The following is an 18,118-nucleotide window of genomic DNA, read 5'->3' on the forward strand; positions in this document are numbered from 1 at the left end:
CAATAAACAGAGTATAAATAACTGAAATGAACACTGTTTATCCATCTTCCCTCCACTAACTCCTCTCAGAATTCAGAGCTAGAAATACCTGCATGGCCCGCTTCCCCATGCTAACCACTTCAAACAACGTAACAGCCTCAACCACTTCGCCATTCTGCAGCTGGCTCACTCTTCTGCTACCGGAAGAATTTCTCCTTATGTTTTCACACTGTTCTCGGACCTTCCGTTTCTCTCTCTGAAACAAGTCAAGCAAAGAAAGTATGGGAGAAAGCGCAACACAGAACAGCCATTCACAGATACATGAATTATCCCCTAATAACAAGTTTATTTTACTCTCATTGTAATGATTTCCCCAGAGTGCTAACTTTTAAACTTCAAGGACACTGATAAAACGTGACCTTATCAAACACGACCATACTAGAAGGGGATGAAAGAAAGGATTTACCAGTTTGAATTTTTTCTCAACAATGAGTAATAAGCATAGGAAGGTATAGCAGGAAAAGAAGCTTCTGAACAGTTGTGTACTACCCAGAAGGCATTTTTCAGTGGCAGCTGTAATTTCTGAATAATAGACAGCAAGCACAGAAGCTCTTCTACATCTTTTCACACACAGGGTAAACACACAACCTGCAAATTAACATCAGCTGCACACAATGCACAGCTAAGGAAGAACACATGCTGAAATGAACTGACTGTTCAAAAGTCAGCATTGAGGCCCTGATGCCAATGGAATTTGGGGGTCAAGCTGTATCTAGTGACTAGATCTTAGATGCACTGTACTGTGATTGTTTTATGTAATAATAAATTTCGTGACAACTGAATGAGACAGAAAATAAATTCGATAATTAAAAAAAATTAAAAATTAAAAAATCAACTTACTGGTGTTTTCAGGTTGCCATTTCTCACACAGCTGCCATTCTGCACAGCAGACTCAGGCACAGTCTCATCATGGACAGCATTCTCTCTGAAGCGTTAACAAACGTGTTGAAGGGGTTAGCAGTGAGAACACAGAACTACACACTTCAGTTCAAACAACAGAAGAAAATAAAAGCATATATATGTATTTTAATATTTTTAATGAATCGTTTGGAAGTTATGTCATTTTGTCACTAAAACCCAAACAGCTACTTTTAAAAGTACAACAAATTTGGGGCCTTTTTCAAACTCTTGGCTTTCCTCTAAGATACACAGATAATTAGAAAACTAGCAAAACTATCAAAGATATCAAGGAAGTAGAAAGTAAGTAAAAGAAACAGAAAGCTGATGTTGACTTAAGGCAGCGTTTGGTGACTTAAGAGCTTTGCACCATGAATCAATAACACAAGTATGCATTCACTTTGTGGGTGCTCTACACAAAACAAGGTAATAACATCTGATGGGTCTACAATTTAAAATGAGAGGAAGAAGCTGTTTTACTTTGTCTATAAAACAGAAGAAAAAAGACACATAAGAAACTTCATTTGCAGGTGACTGCTAATATGATGGAGGAATAGTTTTACAAATAAAGATGCACTTTCTGGGAGATCTGAAGCCATACATTTATCTGCAATGAAATCACGCCACTTTTCATCATTCCCAGTGCTAACAATATGCTTTGTCAAAGGTCATGTTTAAGCAGACAAGCTGGATCCCACTTGTGCAGCAGGTCCAGTACTGGTAGCTGGCTGCTATGGCCTCTTTTTAGACTATGGTGGCCAGGACATGAAGCCAGTTGACTTGTACTATAAGAAGGCACAAAAAGAAAGTAAATATGAGAGTGCACAGTTACTTTAATTCTTGTGATACTGCTGCAACAAGAGAGTGTACTAACACCAGTGACCACTTCACAAAGAAAAAAAACAGTGTATTACACTGCTTGATATAGTCAACTCTCCAATATCCAGTGTTGGCTAACCCAGATGGAGAATTAACTGTGCTATGGATGCAGAGCCAGCTCGACTCCAGCTAGGTTTATCAATGCCAGATAAGCACCGTTGTTGCTGTTCTTCCCAAGACTGTTCCAGTCAGACATTGCCTCTGCAAAGCAAATCCTGAGGCTGAATAGCATCAACTGCAGGACCAAGGTCCTGATGTTCTTTCATTAGTGAGAGCAGACAGAAGTTTTTATTTAAACACATCTCTGTTTACTTTTTTAATCTATTGGGATACTTCACCATAAGCAATGTAGAATTACACTTCCAAAGACTCCTATAAAAATTCTATAAAAATATATCAAATTTCCAAATACAATTATGCAAATTCTTAACTTCCCTACAGAGAAAAGTCCCATGAAAGTTAAATTCAATTAACGTCTTGTCACAGAAAAGTTCAAAATGTGCCACAGTGTTTGACAGACAGAAGCCAAGAAAATAATTCAGGATGAACCAATCCTTACATCAGTTGTCTGGACTTCTGCATGTTATAGAAAAGAGAGAGATGAACTATAGTTCACAACTGAGTCAGCACACTATAAGCAATAGTTTGCAGAAGTTTTCAAATGTTTTCTTCGATTTGTAATTGTGAGCCACAGAGATTAAGTATCTCAAACGCCACCAGAGACTTCCTAATTGAAAAGAACGAGCAGCAAGAGAGCAATATGCATTGCTTTTCTGGTGCCAGTTAGCTCTTCCCAGATTCTTCTACAGACCACAAATAAACAAAAAGAATCCAAATGTGTTTGTCAAGGAATTGCTTCTCCCATGCGATTAAATCCTTTCACTCTTGATTTCAAAGCAGAGTGCAACATTATGGGGCTGGACTAACACGTTCTTACTTGCACTGTTTCACTAGAACTACAACTCAGATGCCAGCCAACATCATGGTAACAGGTGTTACCTGTTTCTGCATTATACCTCAACATAATGCTCAATGCATTCTCAAACAATTTTCCTGAATTGTTTGCATGTACTACTTAGCAACTTATTCCATCCCATAATGAAAATAAGTGTATTTCATTTGATTACAGCAACTATAATTGAGTCCGAGTTGAATTAAAACATTTAAATAATAAAAAAATCAGAACTGCTGCAGGACAGTTCAGTCAAGTACTTGTCTGATCACGTACTGCTTTTAATATCTCTCTCTAGAATATACTTCTTTGAAGCTTTAGCTCATGCGTCTCTTTCTCAAGAACATCCTGAAGGATGGCACTACAGATGGTATCTACTGTCCCTGTGCTACTTACTTTGTCAGCTTATGCCAGGCAAAATGTACCTGTAACAAAAGGGGCTCAACAAAGTAAGTGAATGCCTGGTATATGGAACAGCATGCTTACTAAAGCTCAGCAAAACCTGCAAGAATGAGAAGACCGTTGATCTACAGCTTCCTCATGTTGGGCTAACAACACCAAGTAAAACAACATCTCTGTGATGAAACCAGTTAGACTAACTTTCACACATGCACTAAGCATCTGTCTTAATCACTCAACAAATGTAACTAAATACTAATATTAAAAAGCCATTTAGTTTCTGAATTGTTTTGGTTATCAGTGCACCACAGCACACAGCAATGCCCCAGGAAGCACCATGCTACAACAGCCAACCTACACAAAAGTAGAGGGTTTTTTAAATCCAGATACTGTCAATACTCATGTTTCTCCTTTCTCTTCTTTTTTTTCCTTTTAATACTGATGTTTCCAGTAAGGTTATTCATAAGGCAGGTACGTAAACATTTGCAGGAACTAGACCATAGCCTAGAAACTGAACCCCATGAAACCACTGAGAAATTAAATGAGATATTTTAATGGAGTTTTTATTTGCACAACTAAGTTTCTGCTGAAGAAACTGTTAAAAGAATCAAGACATCCTCTTAACTTCTTGAGCAAAATAGGAACCACTGTACCTAGTTGAAGATGACACGGGATCGCTTCTGCAGCAATCCTTATACATAACTCCATTTAACATCTTTTCAACTATAGGAGTGCAACAGTAGGCTTGACAAGTTTTGAACTAGTTGGGATTTTTTTGCTCCCCTCTATTAGTCTACACCATGCTGAGCATTTTTGCATACCTAAATTCACTGCCTCATGCACTGGTAAGAAACACTTCTCTGCCATTTACTTTGTTTCCATCAGCAATCAGTAAGAAAGCACAGGCAGAATTCCATTCCTATCTCATCCTAATTTTCACCTTTATACCCTGTTACATATGGCTCAGACTCATTTTTACTTCACATTCCTGCCACAATATGGTCCTTTCACTAGCACTTGAAGTATTACTGATGAGATAAAAACACTTGAAGTAGGAAGGAAGCAAAGTCCTTTGTCTAGTCCTCCAACACGATACTATTGTAAGAATTGCTGAATTCAGTTTTCTCATCTTAATAAACATTTAGAGCAGATTTAGTGACTCACACTTGAAAAGAAAGCTACCTCTTTAACAAAGAGATAACATATTCCTTTGGCTGTGTAAAAGGAACAATTAATCTATGTTACTGTGAGAATCCTACCTGCAGATTTTTAAAATCATAAATTTCAATACAACTGCTTAATCTTTTAGAAGGAACATACGAAGCTCAGCTAAACAATTGCCAGGTGCCCTCCTGACACTTCTGAAACTAAGAGGCTGGCTTCAGATGAAACATACTGGAAAAGACATATGGGAAGCTATATTAATTGTCATCATGGACTACGAGGAATACATCTCTCAGCTTTTGTTAGAGCTTAATGAAACAAAAGACCTGGAGCAGACTTGCTCAGAAGGTGACAGGATCAGCAAAGATTGGGCTGCAATGAGTTCAAAGCATGCAACACTGGACACCTAAGAAGCTTCACTCTTTGAAACTAGACAAGATATGCCCAAATGTTTTAACTTTACCATTTATTTATTTATTTATATCTGCTCTACTAGAAGTAGAACTCTTAAATACCATTCCGTAAACAATGACATGAATACTTTTTGTTTCAGATCATCTCAACTGATGACTGAAAAAATACATTATGACTTGACATATCCCTGATAAAAACAGCTATGGAGAAGCAATGCCCCCTTCGATGCCAACAGGGAGACTACAGATTACTTAGCACTCTTCCTCTTCAGCGACCCCAAATTCACCACTGAAGCAAACACATACATTGACTATGAATCTGCCCGTTATTTGTTTTTTCCAAAGTAGGTTCATTTGCACTGTAGTGAATAAGGCACAGAAAAGCTTGTTAAGGCCAAGGTCCCTGTCAATCAGCATAAAACACTACATTAAGAAGATGCTACACAATACACAAAGGGAATAAAACAGAGACATTAGTAACAAGACATAGTGCATAGCAAATCCCTTTTGACTTCCCTCCCACCCAAAATGACACATTGTAGACTGCCCCACTACCCACCGGGCACAAATTCAAGGGACAACGCCCTAATTTACCACCAAATTTGACAGACAACCTGCGCCAGGCCTTACTTTTGGCTGGGAAGGTTACTGGCTGTGTTGGGCTCGGCTATCATTTCCGCTACATCATCTCAGCAGCACAGACAGCAAGCTAACACGATCAGCATCTCTTCTGAGGAAAACTTCAACAAGATCGGTAGTGGTAAAAAACTTAACAAAGCTTTGGCTCTCGCGGGCAAGACAGCAGCCAAAAACTGTCAAGAAAAGAAAAGAGAAAGAGTTCATTCTAGGCAGCTCCCTTAAAACCGCGTCAGAGAGTCCCCCACAAAACCAGGTCGCAGAAGGGGATGCAGCTTCGAGAGAGAAATTAATTCCAAGAGGAGAATTCGGAGGTGGGACCGCTGCACCTGGCAGGAGCCCCGACGAGGCCGCGCGTACAAAGCCGCCGGCCGCCAGAGAGCCGCCGGGGCCCTACGGCCGCTCACCTTACCCTCCGGGCAGACCCCCGCCCCACAGGCGGGCCGCCTCAGGCGCATCGCCGCCGCCCCGAAGGGACGTAGCGGGAGGCGGCGGGCCGGCCCGGGACGCGGAGGACCCTCACCCACCCGTACAAACACGCACGCAGACGTACAGCTGCGGGCTGGAGGCGGGTGCGCCGGCTGCCGCGCCGGGGGAGGCGGTGGGGCGAGGCGGGGCGCGGCCGCGGCCCAGGCGGCGGCGGGAGGAAGGAAGGACGGAAGGAAGGAAAGAAGGAAAGAAGGAGAGAAAGAAGGAAGGAAGGGCGACGGTGCGCGCGCGCGGCCCGCCACTCACCTGCCGCGGGGACGCGCTCCCCAGGCCCGAGCGCGCGCCGACACCGCCCCCTGGCTCCCCCCTCCTTCCCCCTCCCCCCGCTGCGGCGGCCCGGACCCCGGCTCCGGCCCCGCGTCAATCACGGCCGGCCCTGGGCACGTCCCGGCCTATCAGAGGCGGGGATCGCTGTCACGTGGGCCACCGCCGCCGGTGGGCGGGGCGGGCGGCTTAGGCTCGCGGTGCGCCGGTGCCTCGGGGCTTCCGTAGCGGCGCGGGCGGCAGGGCGCGTCCCGTAACGGTCCCTCCCCGCTGCCGTGCCCGGGGGAGGGGGTGGCGAGGCGCTGCCAACCGCCGCGCGATGGGGCCCGGCCGCCTCTCGCAGTCGCTCCTGCTGCGCTGCCGGCGGGCGGCAGCCGCGGCTCTCGGCGCGAGCCGCTGCCGCGGCGGGCCGTTGTCCGCCCGCCCGCTCAGCGCCGCCATTCGCCTGCGGGCTCCCCAGCGGCCGCCGGGCAGGGGCGAGCCACCGCGGGCGGGCGGCGGAGCGCGGTGGAAGGGGGTGGTGGGCGCCGGCGGGGATGAAGAAGAGGAGGAGGAGGAGGATGATGAGGAGGAGGAGGATGAGGCGGAGCTGGCGGAGCTGCTGGGCCCCTCTCCGCTGGCCCTGGAGCCCGGCGCGCAGCGCGTGGCTGTGGTGCACCCGGCTGTCAAGTGGGGCCCGAAGAAGTCGCCGCTCACCACGGGTGCGTGGCTGCGCCGGGGCGGGCTCCGGCGGCTGGGGTCGGGCCGCCGCGCTGGCTGCGGGCCGGTCAGCCCCCCGCGGGTCCCGGCAGGCAGCCGTGCCGCTTTCCGTTTCTTCTTGCCCGCGTCGTTTCTCGGTTCCCTCCTGTTCTAGACCTCGAGGGTCCGCGGGAATACATCTGGGGAACTTAGTGCCGGTGGTGCGAAGCGGAGCTGTTATTACTGCGGTAAAACTGGGAAATGTTGTCTGGGTCAACTAGCGAAGTGCGAACTCGGAACAGATAAAAGGTCTCGGTCGGTGTTTTCTTACTTGGTAACTTTTTAAAAGACAGTGCGCTCTCGGTGAGTGTTGGCAGACCTGTGCTTTGACTTGTAAATCACGCTGAGTTTGGGTCTCGGACAGCAAAACAGCTCGGTGCGTAGAGTGTTCAGGTTGCTTGAGGACACGGCCAGGTTTCCCCCTTGTTAGCAGAACGCGAACAGCCTTCGGCCCTCAACCTGCCGGGCCAGGTAGGCAGGAGTCTTTCAGCCTTACCCACAAGTTGGCTGAAGAGCAGGAATACTCTCCCATCCATAGAAGGGAGTGTGGTGAAGATGAGGTCTTGTGTAATTAAGTCCTCCCATGGACTTAAAGAAGTGCTTTGGTGTAGTTACTTGGAGATGCAGTTGCCAATAATTCCTTTGTAAGGGCCTTAATTAGCATTGATATTCATAGATGTCCCTCGGAAATCCTTGTAGCTAGCTAATACATACACATTAATCATGCACACTTAAGATATATGATGAACTTGGCTTGATGTTGTTTCTCCAAACACTTCTCTACACAGTTGTAATAGAAAGGATTAAGCGTTTTGTAAGTTAGTTTTGTATATATGTCAGTTTATATATCATAGTCCTTCTTGTATTCAAGTTTATTATGCGATGAACCTAAATATTATTTAGTTTTATTCATGCTGCTAACTATAACAAATTGTCACTTTGCAGAATAAAGTTTGTAACCTTTTCAGAATTTACATAAGCATTCCCATTTTTACGACTGAAAAAAAGTAAAAAATGAAGGCACCTTTCTGTCCAGACATAGAGGAGAATAGCAGTGATCCCTTTCCATTTATTTAGGCCCTCCAGATGAAGAGCCTGAAGTCTGAACAAATGTTTTGGAATGATTGTTGAAACACCACAGGTACAACAGGAAATTGTGCATTTTACAAGGAACACTAACAATATGAGGAGAAAGAGGATCATGGTTATCTTTAAAAAATATATTACCTTTTGGACCAAGGTAACCTATTTAACATATCAATTACATTTTGCTATCTAGAGAAACTTGACAAATCTCTTATGGAAAGAGGATCTTATTCCCATTTGGCAAATCAAAACTGGATCTGCTGATCTGATATGCCTATGTAGTCTTTGTGATTTCATGAAGTCCTCAAAAATCAGTGCTTTGAGATGTAATATTTCTTTTAAAAAAAAAAAAGGGACTAATGAACCAGAATACAGGATTGGAATCTACTGGTTTTAGCAAGTCATAAATCAACGTAGGTCCTTTATGAATAAGTACCAGTGAAGTTAGCAGCAGGATATGCTGTATTAGTAATGCTTTAAATATTGCCACAAAACATCAAGGAATTAATCACGTGGTTTTGTGCTCATCTAAAATAACAGAATTTATTTTCCAAGTAGTTACTCATTTCGCTTGATGAGGCAGAAAGCTTGGTAATTTCTGGCAGAAAGATGCTTTGTGTGGTAAAATTGCATCAAACTAGATGTTTAATTATTCTGATTAGAGGTAAGACATTTTGCTCCTTGTGCTACTGGTTAAAATAAATACCCTAGTAGAATTTCAGTGTAGCTTAGTCTTTCCCTGTTCATGCGTGTACTGTAGTTATTGAAAATTTGAGCAAAGTTATGTTGGTATATTATAATCTTTTTTTCTTCTTTTTTTTTTTTTTTGTGTTCCTAAAGCTGAATTACAGATTGCTGAAGCCATTGCTCTTGTAGATACCCTTCAGAACTGGACAGTTTTAGATAAAATAATTATTCCTACAAAAAATCCTGACAAGAAGTTTATTTTTGGCAAAGGAAACTTTCAGGTTTTGACAGGTAAGGACTGAGATTTTTCAGCACTGCATCATTCTAAATGGAAGACTTCTGCAGCTGAACTGTTTAAGGATAGGTATGAAAGCTGAAGAGAGAGAGAATTTTGCTTATCCATCATGCAGGTTTGCAAACAAACTTCAAAATTTTTTTAAGGTTACAAAAGCAAAACAGAACAGAAATAGCCCATGCTCACTGAAAATGTGTGAGGCAACTTAATCCCTACATTTATGTGGCTGATATAAGTGAAATAGGCAGCTGTTTTATAGAGCACTAAATTAGTGCAAATACAACTGTTCTGTGAACAAAGAATATGATGCCATTTGATATTTTATGAGCATTCTGCTCAGTGCAAAATGGTTTTATATTCTGTATATTTTAAAAAGAGAATTGACATTTAACACTGTATTTTGCAATGGTTATCCATCTTTTAGAAAAGATTAAAAAATTGCCTCATGTGACAGCTGTCTTCTTGAATGTGGAAAGAATATCTTCACTAACAAAGGTAATTAAATATAAAATCATATTCTTTACATCAGTATTGTTCGGAAGCTATTGATGTTATGAGAAGTAGGGTCGGTTATGACTCTGAATTTGCAAATAGTAATATATGAAGCCACCTGGACTGAGTTTTGTTGAAAGGAAACTTAATTCCTATTGCATTTGTCCAGTTGATATTTGTGTTTTTGGCTCCTGTGCGTGAAATTTTCCAGCAGCATAATAGCCACTTGGTATAGACTCTGCTCCCACATTTGCCACTGGCTCTACTTAAAATGCTGGAAAAGTTACTCAAGGTCTTTTTCACAAAATAGAGGTGGTAACACAGCTTTTGTTATGAAGAATGTCAACATTTTGGATTAGCTATATGCACAAGTTTCTATACCTCTATGGATAATGTATTTATTTTCCTATAATTCTGAGCATGCTGTATGGTATTTTGAATATGAGGTGTAAATTCAGAGCAAGCTTTTATTTGAATGTTTGAAATATTTAAACTTTCATTCCTAACCCTTAAAAAGAAACTGTATTTTAAATGCATGGATTATATTGAGGGGAGGAGCATGCTTCACTTTTCTTTAACACTGGCAGTAAAACAACTGGTGCATGCACTATAGATGCTCTTTGAAACGCTTAGACAAACTGAAATAAATACTTTTTAGGTTTTTTGCATGTACAGCGTCATGCAGGGTGTGAAGTGCATGCAAACTCTGCAAGCAAACGTTAATGCTTTGCTGGTAGTTTTGAATGCTTTCCCTGATTATAAAATGAACAGAGATGGTAAATATCTCTAATAAATAGTTAATCTCAAGCACTTCAGTTTGTTGATGAAATGGAAGTTGAAAATATTTCATTTCAATTTCCTAGTTTTTATTCTCTAATTTATAGTGTAAGTTCTTTTAGTACTAGATTTGCTAAAAAAAACCCCTTTCTTTTTGCAAATCTAGATCTTAAGAGCAATTTAACAGTGTTGATTCAAGAAAGTATTTGAGAACCTGTATAAAACACAAACATTCTGTATTTTAGAGATGGCAGAGGAGAACTACTGCATACTTTTAAGTGTCTTTTGCTGAATTAGAACAAGGGTGGGGGGGGGGTTGTTTGGTTTTTGGTTGGTTGGGGTTTTTGAAGTACTTCATGAAAAGCTGGTTATGAAATAATTCACCTGCCTTCCTCTCTATTTTTTTTTTAATTTCAGAAATCTTTTTTTCTTTTCCTATGTTACACCCCTATCCTTTCCCATACCAGCATTTCATAATTATTTTTTGCAAGGACTTAACCACTGAGATTCTTGATTCCGAGATATGCTGTAAGAGCTGTAAAGTACAATCCATTAAAGGCAACGGAAGAATTGTTGCTGAATTTGATGGGCCTAGACATCAGTTCTACCTTCTAAACTCTTTCACCTTTCTTCATGGTGAACCAAATTTTGCCTTTGCGTGCTCATAATCGTTATCCATCCATTGAAATGGAATCCTGAGATCCTCTGAGTTCAAGTGTCCATCAGCTAACTGTAACTGTAGTGCTGTGTGGGAATTGTTTTCTGTCCCCCACAGTATCAGTAGATCATCTAGGTTATTTTGTCTTACATGGCTAAAGAAAGAACTAGAAGATGCCTGGGGCGTGAAAGTCTTTGACAGATACACAGTTGTACTTCACATTTTTCGTTGTAATGCCCGGACCAAAGAAGCAAAACTTCAGATAGCGTTGGCTGAAATTCCGCTTCTCAGGTACCTCAAGCTGTGCAAATCACATACTGATATTTATGTATTTTAGTGACTATTTCTTTACAGTAACAAAAATGGTAATACTGTACTGTAAAGAAAAATGACACTGTTTCAGTGCTTCCATAGTATGCTCAATGATTGATGAGAGCATAGAAATATTTGCGTTCATGTCATTGTTTTAAGCTTCTGCAGTGCTGACAAGCAAAACCAGAAAGTGTTCAATAGGTAATCTTACAAAATATATTTCTCATGAAAAGGTCCTGGTTCTTTCTAATGCGGAAGGTGGATTGCAAGAATGTGTAGGAATTGGATATATGTATCCCATATGTAATATTGATGGGTTTAATAAGGGAAGCTATTAACAAGGAAGATTAAAGGCATTAATTTGTATCTGAATTTCCCACATTTCTACATTACATGGCATAGAAATATTTGTACATGGAAGTTGGTGTGAGCTGTGTGGATGTATTGGAGACATATTTGGCGCTCTGAAATTTCAGAATAGCCATTACAACTTGCTAAGAGTTGCATGATTTTTCAAACCACAGTTGAGGAGCCAGGAAAATCTTAATTTTTTTCGCCAGGCTTCTCGCCATGAGCAGGTTTTATTTAGAGCTCTGTCATGTAGTGGTTTTATTTGTACTGTTAGAATATCACTACTGCTTCACATTTATTAGGCATTTTAGGATAGCTTGATTAAAGAAAATTACTTCTAATTAACTGTTGCTCCACTGCCAGGTCAAATCTGAAAAATGAGGTGTCTCAGTTAGATCAGCAGAGAGGTGGATCAAGATACATCATGGGCTCAGGTAAAGTCTAAATATTCTCATAAATTAGAGGATTTTTTTTCTCCATAGCTTTTAAACAAATTTAATTGCATCTCATTTTATGTGGAGGAGGCCGGGAGGAAAAACTGTTTGTGCTCTGCATCTAATTAAGTGAATGTACAAAAATTTTTTGAAAGTAACTTAAATAATAAAGTTTTAGCTGTACTGGCTCAGTAAGTGGCCATGGACAAAGTATTTGCTGCCACAGGGTTTATCATAAGTGTACATGGTTATTCTAGAGTGCTTAGCATATGTTTTGATAATTACTTACTACTCTGACTCTATCTTAGGCACGAATACATAGTTTTAGTTGCTTATTTATAACTTCATATACCCTAGTGCTAACTCACTTGATTTCCAAATGGGCATCACTTGGTTTACTGTTTCTCCTGTAGACTATTCTGCCAATTATTCATTTGTATCTTTCAGGTGAAACATTCATGGAGACACAGAATCGAATGTTGAAAGAAAAAGAACTTAAAATTAGGAATGCCCTGGAGAAACTAAGAAGAAAAAGGTCTTTACTTAGAACTCAGCGGAAAAAACGCGAGTTTCCGATTATCTCCGTAATGGGCTATACTAATTGTGGTAAGCAAAAACTCATGAAATTGTAACACGAAAGAGTTTATATTGTCTAATTTTTAATTAGAAGCTCTAGCCAGAATCTCATTTCAGTGTGAATAGGCTTTGTATTTTAATTAGTTTTTAAATTACTTAATGAATATATGTCAATTAGGATATAGTTAGGAAAGCAAATGTTGCTTGTTGTAGTTAGATTTTTTTTTTTCAGTCTTGAAGACATGTTTTGAAGAAATGCCTAGCACCTATTGTGTCAAAAAGATTTTATATATAGTGCTGAAGACTGTACTGCTGTACTGCCAGTGTCCTTTTATTTGAACCTTTCTTACTTGATCAGAACGGGTAGAGAAAAGTACATGGATGTTTAGATCACTGTGAAGGCTTGAGGAGGAAAATTCAGGAGAGTTGGCAGTTGATCTGAGAAATGTGCTTAAGAAGCACTGTAGCTTTTCATTGATTAATGTATAGTGTTCTGCGATGTGTTCGTAAGAGAATCTAAATAAAGCTAAAGTTTTTTTCTATTCTTTTTTTTTATAGCTTACACAAGTGAGTTCATACACAAGGCATAAATAGACTTTGGACCAGACATTTTTTTTCAGTTTACATTATCTTAAGACCATTTCATTTTCTTACTCAACTTCTTTATAAAAACAAACTTAGCTTACACTAATTTTGTGATCAGTTATATACTCAAAGATTTGGATTACACTGTATGTTTTTCTTAAATGTCATACTTCCATACTTCTAAAACTGAAGATTCAACAAAATACATATATTACAATTTTGTACACAATTGAAATAATTTAACTAGGGTATATACTGAGCACTTTAGTTTAATGACTAAATTCTGTGCAATGTTCATTAAATAAATGTCTCTAGTATTATGTTCATGAGGAAACACCCAATAAAAGCATAAACCTAATAAGTTACATATTATTAGTGCTTCTGTTTATTGTTGGATTTAACAAGTAAATATTGAATTGTTTTATTTGACAACAGAAGCACTGAGGAGTGCATAAGTGTGTGCTTCCTAATGCTGTCATGGCAGTGCTCTTCAGATAGTCTTAGAGGTGAGAGATGTGGGTAGGTCATTTCACAGGTCAGTTCAATCTTTGATCACCTTGTGATTTCACAGCATAGCTTCCAGACATAGCCTTAAATCCAATTCCAAGTTATAAAAGTTAAGACTGTCTTTGGATTTCCTAACATCATATAGATAAGTAATCATAGGCTAGATTTAAATTAGTGAAATAGATATGAAAAGATATGTTACATCATACAACTTACCCAAGCCTTGCAAATTACATTTCTACTTGAAACAAGCCATTAAAATCTTGTCCTTTTTCTCTTTAATTAGGAAAAACTACCTTGATCAAAGCCTTGACTGGGGAAGCAGGACTTCAACCCAGAGATCAGCTGTTTGCCACTCTTGATATTACAGCCCATGCTGGCTACCTGCCCTCGCATATGGCAGTTATTTATGTTGACACTATTGGGTTTCTGACTGATCTTCCACATAACCTGGTTGAGTCCTTTTCAGCTACATTAGAAGAAGTGGCTTACTCAGTAAGTAATTGACTACAAAAATAGAGAAATCAAATTAATCTCCTTTTAGATAATCCTTACCCCTTAAAAAAAGGGGAAGTTAGTTAATTGGCATGCTGTTCTTAGTGAAGTATCTGGCTGACTATAGTAGTCTCCTAAGATAATGAGGTAAATATCTTACCGTAAACTAATTTTCTGACACTTGAATTATGCAGAATATATAGATATGAAGAGATTTCAGAAAGGGTTTATTTGGAGTGTATGTGTCCTTCTCCCTGATATGTAAACCAGATAAATCAGATTTTGCTGACTAAATATATGAAAACCTAAACAGTGCATCAGAATAAGGAGAGGCTAGCCTTCTTGAGAGTTATAAATGAAATAAAGCCTCTGGAATGATCTGTTTTTAACTTAAGGTTTCCTGTAGCACTAAAAGTGGGTGACTGTCATGTGATGCAGGCAGCATGTAATAAACATAAATGTGCTTTTCCAGTCATTTTTTCATTAAAGTTAGTTTTCTGTGTTACAGCAAAGTGTAAAGCTGCATATACACAGACATTTAAACAAAAAGCCTGTATCGTCAAAGGTAGTGAAATTCAGTAGTAGCTGGATACTGGAATGCTTCTGAGGGTTGGATTCTTCACCATGTAATAATAGGACATTAAAAAGGTGGCTGCAACTATTCTGTTTGTCTCTTATTCTGAAGTGTTAAATGAAAGGCAGGAAACTTACTTATCACTAATTTTCAGAAATTTGAAGCAGTATCTTGAGCAAAGATGACAAAACATTTTGAATGCAAATATTGCACTTGGTTGCTTGGTTTTTGTCATGGCAAACATGATCATGTATGTACTTGTGTCGTGGTTTAGCCCCAGCCAGCAACTAAGCACCACGCAGCCGCTCGCTCACTCCCCCCCGGTGGGATGGGGGAGAGAATCGGAAGAGCAAAAGTAAGAAAACTCGAGGGTTGAGATAAGAACAGTTTAATAGGTAAAGCAAAAGCCGCGCACGCAAGCAAAGCAAAGCAAGGAATTCCTTCACTACTTCCCATGGGCAGGCAGGTGTTCAGCCATCTCCAGGAAAGCAGGGCTCCATCACGCGTAATGGTTACTTGGGAAGACAAACGCCATCACTCCAAATGTCCCCCACTTCTTTCTTCTTCCCCAGCTTTGTATACTGAGCATGACGTCATGTGGTATGGAATAGCCCTTTGGTCAGTTTGGATCAACTATCCTGGCTGTGACCCCTCCCAGCTTCTTGGGCACCTGGCAGAGCATGGGAAGCTGAAAAGTCCTTGACTAGTGCAGCAACAACTAAAACATCTCTGTATTATCAACACTGTTTTCAGCACAAATCCAAAACATAGCCCCATACCAGCCACTATAAAGAAAATTAACTCTATCTCAGCTGAAACCAGGACAACTTGAAACTGATAACTTTTGTATAAAGTGAAGTGAAGCACCAGTAATAGTATCTCAGGAGCTAAGAATAAAGATAAGGAGAATCTTCTGCATTTTGAATGTAAAAATAGAATTACAAGTTACATGAGGTTTTTCCCCCATTTTTGAAACAGTTCTTCATCCATTACTTTTCTAAAACTTTTTTAGAGTTCACTCTTTTTCTTCTCTAGTATTTTTGAAGCCTTTATTGTTACACAGCCTTGGTATTGAAAAATTGGATCAGTTATTATTTGAAATCTGAATTCTGTAACTAGCTTCATTGACAGGGTTTATTTCAGGGTTGTTGGAGGCAATTCGTACTCACTGTGAAGTGAAAGACTAAGCTGCTACAGATTTTCTTCCATCATGGTACAAAAACCGGTATTGGTTTAATACTGTTTCAGTAGTTCATTTTACAGTGTTAACATGCGGGTGTATTATCTAATGGATAGGAAAGTATGTTACATGAATTAGCAATGCAAAAATAGTATAAAATCTCTACAATCTGGTAACCACTGTGTTTCATTAAGTAACTGTCTTGTATATTGATGCTTGCTAGGATCTGATAGTTCATGTGAGGGATATTACTCATCCAGAAACCATCCTCCAGAAAGCAACTGTTCTGTCAGTTCTGAAGAATCTTAATCTTCCCAGCCATTTATTGGACTCAATGGTAGAAGTTCATAACAAAGTGGATTTGATAGAAAGGTAAGCAGAAGATGCTAAGTGTACGTAAACATGTCTTATGTTCTGGAAGCTTTTTTAATTCTTAGTCTAGAAAAGAGCTCCCACACTTCCCACATTTAATAGTGTTTCTCAATCTTTTACATATGTAACTATAGTCTTAAAAAGAATGAATTACCTTTTAATTACAAAACAAATCACTTGAGTCATACAAGAAGTGGCTTCTGTAGGAAGGTGGCAGTTTAAAGTAACACAGTTAAACTGTCCATGCTTGGAGTATTTTCACAACCTAATCTTCATGAGCAAATGTGCTAGCAATTGTTACCTTTCAGGTATAAACCCACTGAAGAAAATGCTTTAGCCATTTCTGCTCTACATGGACATGGTTTAGAAGAGCTGAAAGAAGAAATCGAGAAAAAAATTTTGACAGCAACTGGGAAGAAGATTCTGACAGTTAACGTCAACTTAGAGGGACCTCAGCTAAGGTAAATAATTTTGAATTGTAAGAAGGACTTGGAGAAATATGAAACTTAGTCTTGCATGTCTTAAAATTTCCAAATCATATAATAGTCATTTTAATCTGCGTTAAGAATTACAGGGATAATTATCAAAATTTTCTGACCTATTGAGAAAAAATATCCCCATTAGATACCCTGGAGTCTGCTTCTGAAAGCGTCCTTCACAGAGTTCTGTGTGCTAGTACAATAAAACATACTTCCTGAAAGACCATGCCACTGGTCCTGGAGCCAGATTTCTGATAAAAACACAAATCTGAAAGATTCATGAAAACACTATACCCTATTTCCAAACAGCAAGTAGCAAACGAAAAGTTAAGTGATGAAGCACTTCATCTTTTAAAGTGTTAAAATACCTAGATTGGAACATATTGACCTAAAACAAAGATCACATTTTATGCAGTATGTCATACCTTTAAGATGCTAATATGCTTTTACTTCTACAGTTGGCTCTATAAAGAAGCAACAGTTCAGGAAGTAGAAGTCAAGCCTGAAGATGGCACAGCCAGGGTGAAGGTGATAATCGGCAATTCTGCTTTTGGCAGATACAAAAACCTCTTTCCTAACAGTAAGATTTTTATGCCATGAAACTGCATCCTTTTCTAGGAAAAGAAACTGATCTCATTAAGAGGATGTGAAATGAAGTTAATGACCTGTTAGCCTGGGTGTTGAAGAGTGTATTCTTCTTCCCCAGTTGATGTTTTTGACACATTTTAGAAATGGACACTGTTTCGGAAAACTTCTGGTTGGAAACAATAAGAGCTTTGAGCTTCATTCTGTCAGGACTAATTTTTTAATGTTAAAACAGTTGTTGGCTATAAGCTGTGGATGTCAAACACATGGAAATCACTGGATGGCATCTGAATTAACCTTCAGAAAAGTACCAAGTTTCTTATATAAATAAAGCTTTTTACCCCATTTTGCAGAATAAAATATTTATTATAGTTAAGGTGTCTCAGATGGTCCTTGGAAAATGAAAGTTAGTGAACAAAATGTCGTTGGCTGTATATAAATAATACAGATAGGTTCAGGAATTCTGCTTTAATACATACTTATAGTAACTGCCATGTCTTATTGCAGTGAAGCAGAAAACCATAGATTTGTATATTTAAGCAATAAATAAAGTTAGCTGTGAACATGTTTTACCTATACAGTTTTCTTGCCTACACTAATTTGTCCACAATACCTGTTGCTGTGTCAGTTCTTAAAGAGCAAACATTTATGGTACAGCAATGATTTAGAAATGATTTCACAAAGGAAAAAAAAAATGAAAACCTGATCCATTACCTGAATTATGAATTACTACTGGGAACCAGTAAAACAATCAGTATCTCAGAAAGTAGAAGCAAAACTATTTCAGTCCATATTACACAAAA

The 18,118-nt window shown here is 39.6% G+C and overlaps 2 protein-coding genes across 9 annotated transcripts in view; one reads left to right on the forward strand and one right to left on the reverse strand.

Annotated features, from left to right (window-relative positions):
- Positions 1-6,174, reverse strand: part of LOC140646130 (cohesin subunit SA-2-like) — a 65,338-nt gene extending 59,164 nt beyond the window's left edge. For 2 of the 7 annotated variants that reach the window (XM_072849568.1, XM_072849566.1), the window contains exon 1: positions 89-225. Coding sequence is in view for 3 of the 7 variants with exons in the window: in XM_072849563.1 (XP_072705664.1) it covers positions 89-235; positions 880-964; positions 5,374-5,417 (276 nt within the window). In the remaining 4 variants the exon portion in view is untranslated. The other 5 variants (XM_072849563.1, XM_072849562.1, XM_072849564.1 and 2 more) reach the window with 5 other exon arrangements.
- A 153-nt stretch (positions 6,175-6,327) lies between these two features.
- Positions 6,328-18,108, forward strand: GTPBP6 (GTP binding protein 6 (putative)). 2 transcript variants are annotated; one of them, XM_072849575.1, is made up of 10 exons: positions 6,328-6,833; positions 8,797-8,934; positions 9,363-9,433; positions 11,026-11,156; positions 11,892-11,962; positions 12,410-12,568; positions 13,917-14,125; positions 16,103-16,251; positions 16,560-16,712; positions 17,189-18,108. In XM_072849575.1, the coding sequence occupies exons 1-10, from the start codon at positions 6,452-6,454 to the stop codon at positions 17,328-17,330; spliced, it is 1,605 nt and encodes a 534-aa protein (XP_072705676.1). In that variant the 5' UTR covers positions 6,328-6,451; the 3' UTR covers positions 17,331-18,108. The 2 variants fall into 2 exon arrangements, with proteins under 2 accessions (XP_072705676.1, XP_072705677.1); XM_072849576.1 differs by having other exon boundaries at positions 6,536-6,833; positions 8,808-8,934.
- The last annotated feature ends 10 nt before the right edge of the window (positions 18,109-18,118 follow it).

This window comes from Ciconia boyciana, chromosome 1 (genome assembly GCF_034638445.1).
Source record: "Ciconia boyciana chromosome 1, ASM3463844v1, whole genome shotgun sequence".
NCBI lineage: Eukaryota > Metazoa > Chordata > Aves > Ciconiiformes > Ciconiidae > Ciconia > Ciconia boyciana.

Coding starts and splice junctions, on each gene's coding strand:
- GTPBP6 (XM_072849575.1), top strand. CDS start 6,452: ATGGGGCCCGGCCGCCTCTCGCAGTCGCTCCTGCTGCGCTGCCGGCGG. Junction 8,935..9,362: donor AAACTTTCAGGTTTTGACAG/GTAAGGACTGAG, acceptor TCCATCTTTTAG/AAAAGATTAAAAAATTGCCT. Junction 9,434..11,025: donor GAATATCTTCACTAACAAAG/GTAATTAAATAT, acceptor ACATGGCTAAAG/AAAGAACTAGAAGATGCCTG.